At 40.0% G+C, this 7,585-nt stretch overlaps 1 protein-coding gene across 1 annotated transcript; it reads right to left on the bottom strand.

Annotated features, from left to right (window-relative positions):
- Positions 1-4,434: 4,434 nt before the first annotated feature.
- LOC311167124 (cytochrome c oxidase assembly factor 5) lies at positions 4,435-5,295 on the bottom strand (the record flags this gene model as incomplete). Its single annotated transcript, XM_084227940.1, has 1 exon — positions 4,435-5,295. The coding sequence occupies one exon, from the start codon at positions 5,293-5,295 to the stop codon at positions 5,071-5,073; it is 225 nt and encodes a 74-aa protein (XP_084084066.1). The 3' UTR covers positions 4,435-5,070.
- Between the last annotated feature and the right edge of the window lie 2,290 nt (positions 5,296-7,585).

Genomic DNA, 7,585 nt, shown 5'->3' with positions numbered 1-7,585 from the left:
ATGACAGACCTTTGATTTTGTCCCTTACCACGTACCTACCCAAGTTTGAGGAGCTGTTCTCTGACAAAACCCTGTGTCATTATATCCAGGAAATCCACTCCAACTTTAACAGGGTAGCCCCCAGGAAAGGGGATGTTCTAGGTTTCCTGCCCCATCCAAAAGGAGGGTGGAGCTGAGCAGAGAGAGAAGAAGCTGCAGAGGAGATTGAGGTAGGAAGGAAGCAGGATGGAGCCAGAAGGAGACCTGGGGGAGGTACATGGAGCCAAGAGACACGTGAAGAAGCTACGCTTGCCTTTTGGTCGTGGACTGAGTGACACAGATGTGGGTGAGACCCGTGGGGAGGTGACAATGGCGGGTTTTGTCTTGATTTTGATTTTGCTCTTTTCCTTCCAGATTTTTCTGGTTATTCCTGATCCATTTCTGTGTGTCCCCACAGGAAGTTGCTTTAGATTTGTGACAGGCTTTGGGGTCTTGCTCTGGGCTAGTCCTGCTTGGGTGGACTTTTACCCACGAGGGGAAGGGTCACTTGGGTGCTTTGATTTAGAAACTAGATTCTTTGTCTTTTCTGTATTGTTTCCTAATGGTATTAAAGTTCCTTCCCATTAAAGTCTCATATGTTTTGTGTTGATGCGGTGGATGGCAGATCTATTTAGAGCTGGCAGGTTTGTGGGGTCTGGGCTGTCCCTCTCCCTGCCCTGTAACAGATTTGGCGCCCAATGTGATTTAGGGCAGAGCCATCCGTGGTTAGTCAGCCCCATGGGGAAATTGGGCTTCCCTATGGCACTGGCTACCATAAGCGCAGATGTGATTTTTGGTTTCTCTAGAGTTTGTTTCACATGTAGATTTGCTGTTGAAAAACTGGCTTGGGCTTTGTCAAGATTATCTGTGTGCAATTTGTTTGTAATTGCCTGCTTGGTGGCTAACAAGAGATGACTCCTTTAGCTTAAAAGATAACTGTTGCTTTTGCTCTTTCACCTGCTGTGTAGGATACCCCAGGATTGGCTTCTAATAAAAAAGCTTGAACACTAAAAACCCTAAAGTGATAAACAAGGTCATGTAACTCTTGTGATTAATAAAACTATTTCTATTTCCAAAGGCTTAGGTTTGTAGGATGACAACTCATTTTTGTAGGATTGTTAGGGGGAAAGGCTGTCCTGCACTAATCCCATACAGGCTTTGTGGACTCCACCCCCACTCCAGACCAAAGCCATCAGGACATTGGGAAAGACAAATCCTGTCACCACCAAAGGGAAGGTGGCTGGGACATGAGGGTGGATTAAGCAGCCAGGTTGGGTATAAAAACCAAACACGTGGGCCTTTGGGGGCTCGCTGTGTCGCTCGCCTCCTGGCTTCACGGCTCCTGGCTCGCGGCCAGCTCTCAGAGCGCCATTTGGGATTCCAGATCAGCGGATCGGGTAGGACACATTTAAAACTTTGTCTCCCATTTTTCTCCCTGAACTGTACATTTCTTCACTTGCCCTTCCCTTGTAAATAAACCTTTTATTAACCTTTCCTGTGTGCCTGCAGTAGAGCATTGATAAGTCCTTTTATTTTATTTTTTTTTGATTCATGATATTGCATATTTATTTATTTATTTTAAATAATAAATTTTATTTTTATATTCCCCCATACAATTGCAAACGCCCCATTCTGACCCCAATCCTTCCCCTCCCGCCCCCACCCCCCAAAAAGTGTCTCTGGTTCATAGTTTTTTGTTGATTTTGATTTTCACTTTCTTATATTCATTTTCCTGGTCCCTTATTTGAGTTTTCTAGATTCCTGCTATGAGTGAGACCATCTGGTATTTTTCTTTTTCTTTTTGGCTTATTTCGCTGAGCATGATCCCTTCCAGCGCCATCCATGTTGCTGCAAATTTCATGTGTTTATCTTTTTTGAATGCTGAGTAATATTCCATGGTATATATGTACCACATCTTCTTGATCCAGTCATCTATTTTTGGGCATTTGGGTTGTTTACAAAGCTTAGCTATTGTAAACAGTGCTGCTATAAACATAGGGGTGCAGGTGTTCTTTGGAATGGATGTTTCTGTGTCCTTTGGGTAAATACCTAGGAGTGGAATTGCTGGATCATATGGAAGCTCTATGTTTAGTAGGTCCAGAAATCTACACACAGCTCTCCATAGTGGTTGGACCAGTTTGCACTCCCACCAACAGTGCAGAAGAGTTCCTTTTTCTCCACACCCTCGCCAACATTTGTTGTTGCTAGTTTTTTTAATATGTGCCATTCTCACTGGTGTGAGATGGTATCTCATGGTAGTTTTGATTTGCATTTCCCTGATGACAAGTGATGTTGAACATTTTTTCATATGCCTGTTGGCCATTTGCATTTGCTCTTCAGAGAAGTTTCTTTTTAGCTCTTCTGCCCATTTTTTGACTGGGTTATTTTCTTTGTTGTTGCTGAATCTCATCAGCTCTTTGCAGATTTTTGTGATCAGTCCTTTATCATTAGTGTTGGGTGCAAAAATGTTTTCCCAGTTGGTGGGGTTTCTCTTTGTTTTTGTTATTGTCTCTTTTGCTGTGCAGAAGCTCTTTAATTTGATGTAGTCCCAGCTGTTTATCTTTGCCTTCACTATCACTGCTTTGGGTGATGTGTCTGTAAAGATGTCTTTGATGTGCAAATCCCGTAGTGTTTCGCCTATATTTCCTTCTATGTATTTTATGGTATCAAGTCTTATGTCTAGTTCTTTAATCCATTTAGAGTTGATTTTTGTGTATGGTGTGAGGTAGTGGTCAAGCTTCATTCTTTTGCATGTAGCGACCCAGTTTTCCCAGCACCATTTATTGAACAAACTTTCTTTGCTCCAATGCTTAGTCTTTGCTCCTTTGTCAAAGATTAGTTGACCATAAATCTGTGGGTTTATTTCTGGATTTTCTATTTGATTCCATTGGGCTGTATGTCTGTTCTTGTTCCAATACCGTGCAGTTTTGATGATTATGGCTTTGTAGTATAGTTTGAAGTCTGGGAGTGTGATGCCTCCATTCCCTTCTTTTTTTTTCAGGAGAGCTTTGGCTATTCGGGGTTTTTGGTGATTCCATATGAATTTCATCAATAATTGTTCTATTTCTTTGAAGAATGACATTGAAATTTTGATTGGAATAGCACTGAATCTGTATATTGCTTTTGGTAGGATGGCCATTTTAATAATGTTTATTCTTCCAATCCATGAGCAGGGGATGTCTTTCCATTTCTTTGTGTCTTCTTCTATTTCTTTTAACAGTGTTTTATAGTTTTCTTTGTATAGGTCCTTTACCTCTTTTGTTAGATTTATTCCCAAATATTTGATTTTTTTTGTTTCGATAATAAAAGGGATGGTATTTTTGATTTCTTCTTCTTCAGATTTATTGTTTGTGTATAGGAAGGCTACTGACTTTTGCGTGTTGATTTTGTATCCTGCCACTTTACTGAATTGATTGATGAGTTGAATTAGCTTTTCTGTGGAGTTTTTGGGGTTCTCTATGTATATTATCATATCATCTGCAAATAGTGATAGTTTGACTTCTTTTTTTCCTATTTGGATTCCTTGGATGTCTTTCTCTTGTCTTATTGCTCTGGCTAGGACTTCCAGTATTATATTGAAAAGCAGTGGTGAGAGTGGACATCCTTGTCTTGTTCCAGATCTTAATGGAATTGCTTTCAGCTTTTCACCATTGAGAATGATACTGGCTGTTGGCTTGTCATAGATGGCCTTTATGATGTTGAGGTATGTTCCTTGTATCCCAAGAATTTCAAGGGCTTTTATCATGAATGGGTGTTGCACTTTGTCGAAAGCTTTCTCAGCATCTATTGATATTATCATATGGTTTTTATATTTCTTTTTGTTGATGTGTTGGATAACGTTGATTGATTTTCGGATGTTAAACCATCCTTGTGTCCCTGGAATGAATCCAACTTGGTCGTGGTGAATTATCTTATGGATATACATTGTTGGATTCTGATAGCTAAAATTTTATTGAGGATTTTTGCATCAGTGTTCATTAGGGAGATTGGCCTGTAGTTTTCCTTTTTTGTGTTGTCCTTATTCGGTTTTGGTATTAGTGTAATATTGCCTTCATAGAACGTGTTTGGTATTGTCCCTTCCTTCTCAATTTTTTGGAAGAGTTTGTGAAGGATAGGCACTAATTCGTCTCTGAATGTTTGGTAGAATTCATTTGTAAATCCATCAGGTCCTGGGCTTTTGTTTTTGGGGAGGTTTTTGATTACCATTTCAATTTCGCTGCTTGTAATTGGTCTGTTTAGGTGTTCTCTTTCTTCTTTATCTAGCTTTGGGTGATTGTAGAGTTGTAGGAATTTGTCCATCTCCTCTAGATTGTTGAACTTGTTTCCATATAACTGTTCATAGTAGTTACTGATTATTCTTTTGATTTCTGCTGTGTCCGTTGTGATTTCTCCTCTTTCATTTATGATCCTGTTTATTTGTGCCTTCTCCCTTTTTTCCTTTGTGAGCCTGGCTAGGGGTTTGTCTATTTTATTTATTTTTTCAAAGAACCAGCTCTTGGTTTCATTGATCTTTTGGATTGTTTTTTTAGTTTCAATTTCATTTATTTCTGCTTTGGTTTTTATTATTTCTTTTCTTCTACTGGTTTTGGGGTTTTTTTGTTGTTCCTTTTCTAGATCTTTGAGCTTCGAGATTAGGTTGTTTCTTTGAGTTCTTTCTTGTTTTTTGATGTGAGCTTCTATTGCTATATATTTTCCTCTTATTACTTCTTTTGCTGCATCCCATACATTTAGGATATTGGTGTCCTCCTTGTCATTCAATTCAAAGAATTTTTTTTTTCATTTTTGAGTTAAGTTTAATAATAGTTTGTGCTTTAGAACAATTCTCTAAACACATTTATTATGCTCCCAGCCCATAAATAAAGTTTTCTTCTAAAAATAACCTAAAGCAAGAGAATCATCATACATGTTCAGAAACAAAGCTCATCCATTTTTTTCCAGTATTCCATGGAGGGGGAAAAAACAGATACAGCAAATGTTTCCTATTTGGGTTCTCTGTTTTAACAACCATGGAAAAGATATTTGTTGATCTCATCTTGCTTCAACATAGTAGTATCAATATCCTTTTCGTCCTCTGAATCTTGACCTGGCATCCAACATTGATCTTTTACATTCAAAAAAAGAGTATTTCAAAGCTTTGCAGTTTCCTTCCTTTAAGCACTGCCGAGGGGATTTTCCTTCCTGGAGTACACAGTCCGACTGCAGCAGACATGCACCCAGGTCCTCCTTCACGCCCGCACACGCGCCTTCCTCTGGCTTGTCCTCGTAATACCGGGGCATGACTTCGCCTCCCCGGGCGGGCGTCCCCAACCCGCTCTCCCCGCAAGCGCGGCGACCCAGCTGGGAGAACACGACCGCTGCACAGACCCAATTCAAAGAATTTTTTAATTTCTTCTTTGATCTCCTCGTTAGTCCAGTGGTCTTCCAGTAGTGTGGTTTTTAATCTCCATGAGGTAGGATAGTTCCTTGCCTTCTTTTTATGGTTTATTTCTTGTTTGATGCCTTCGTGGTCAGAAAAGATGGTTGGTATGATTTCAATCTTGGTGTATCTGTTGATGTTTGTCTTGTGCCCCAGTATGTGATCGAACCTGGAGAATGATCCATGTGCGCTTGAGAAAAATGTGTACTCCGTTTTTTTTGTGGGTTTAGTGTTCTATAGATGTCTGTTAAGCCCAAATGCTCTAGGTCTTTATTTAGAGCTTTAGTTTCTTTACTTATTTTTTGTCTTGTTGATCTATCCATTGTTGATAGTGGTGTGTTGAAGTCTCCCACTACGTATGTGTTTTCTCTGATGTCTGTTTTCAGAGAGGAAAACAGTTGTCTGATATATTTTGGTGCTCTTTCGTTTGGTGAGTATATGTTAATGAGTGTTATTTCTTCTTGAAGTATTGTCCCCTTAATCATAATGTAGTGACCATTGGGGTCTCTTTTTATTTTTTTGAGTTTGAAGTCTGTTTTATCTGATATAAGTATAGCTGTTCCTGCTTTCTTTTTTGGCCCATTTGCTTGTAGGATTGTTTTCCATCCTTTGACTTTGAGCCTATTTTTATCTTTTGTAGCTAAATATGTTTCCTGGAGACAACAAAAGGCTGGGTTTTGTTTCTTAATCCAGGCTGCAACTCTGTGTCTTTTTATTGAAGAGTTTAGTCCATTTACATTTAGAGTTAATATTGATATGTTAGCATCTGTATTTGCCATTGTGTTTGTCTTTCCTTTGATTTTATTTATTTATTCTTTTAATAACTTTTTTTTTTTGGTCTTCTTTCGTTGTTATTCATTCCTCTGAGGTTCTGGCTTTAGGATTCCTTGTAGTATTTTTTGGAGTGGGGGTTTAGTCGTAATGAAATTCCGGAGTTTCTCTTTGTCTGGGAAGGTCCATATTCTTTCTTCATGGAGGAAAGAGAGCTTTGCGGGATAGAGTATTCTTGGTTGGCATCTGTTTTCTTGGAGTCTGTTGACTATGTCCCTCCACTCTCTCCTTGCCCGTAGTATTTCTTCGGAGAAGTCTGATGTCAGCCTGATTGGTTTTCCTTTGAATGTTATCTGTTTCTTCCCTCTTGTCAGCTTCATTATGTTTTCCTTGTCCTGGATTCTTGGGAGCTTTACTATTATGTGTCTTGCTGTGTTTTTCCTTTCGTCGTGGAAGTTTGGTGTTCTTCTTGCTTCTTGTATATCAATTTTCAGCTCCTTCTTCACATTTGGGAAGTTCTCTTCAATTATCTCCTTGAATATTTTCTCTGTTCCTACATCTCTCTCCTCTCCTTCTGGAATTCCTATAACTCTTATATTTCCTTTCCTCATGGAGTCAGATAGTTCCCGAAGTCTTTCTTCATTCTTTTTCCTTCGTACTTCTCTTTCCTTTTCTGTTTTGGTTCTTTTTATTTCTGTGTCTTCAAGAGTACTTATTCGTTCTTCCATTTCATCTATTCTGCTTTCATTGCTTTTCCCTGAGTTCTTTAGTTCCTCCATTAATTCTTTGATCTCCTGCATTTCTTTTACTTCCCTCTTTAGGGACTCAATTTCATTCTTCTGACCATTGTTTTCCCTCTTTAGGGACTCAATTTCCTTCTTCTGATCTATCACTTTTTTAATCAGGGCAATTTTAAATTCTCTTTCTGGAAGGCTCAGAAGTTCTTCCAAGTTGCTGTCGTTGCAATCTGGGGAGTGGTTTTCTATTTGTGGTGTGCTTCTTTCCTGAGGAGTTGTTAGGTTGCGTGTGGTTCTTCTACTCCCTACTGTCTGTTTTCTAATTTGTCGTATGCATTGGGACACTGTGTTGCTCGGACTGGCTGGCATCTTGGGTGAACTTCTCCGCTCCCCTCTGGCTCCTCCAGGAGCCATCTCTGGCTTCTGGGGGAGCTTTCTGCTGGTTTTAGGCAGTTTTTACTGAAGAAATGTCCCTGTTCTAAAATGGCGAAGCGGGATGCTGTCCCTGTGCCTCCGGTTTCAGGCACACTCTTCTGCGCACCCGGTCTGCCCCGGACGTGGGTGCCTGCTCCCTCTGTGGGCTCCGACTGCTGGTCGGAAGGGGCCTGGCGTGGGCTAACTTCCCGGCTGGCCACTGGGTCCT

This window comes from Talpa europaea (assembly GCF_964194135.1).
Source record: "Talpa europaea genome assembly, chromosome: 2".
Taxonomy (NCBI): Eukaryota; Metazoa; Chordata; class Mammalia; order Eulipotyphla; family Talpidae; genus Talpa; species Talpa europaea.
Note: the sequence above shows the minus strand (reverse complement) of the source record. Positions and strands in the feature narration are given on the sequence as shown.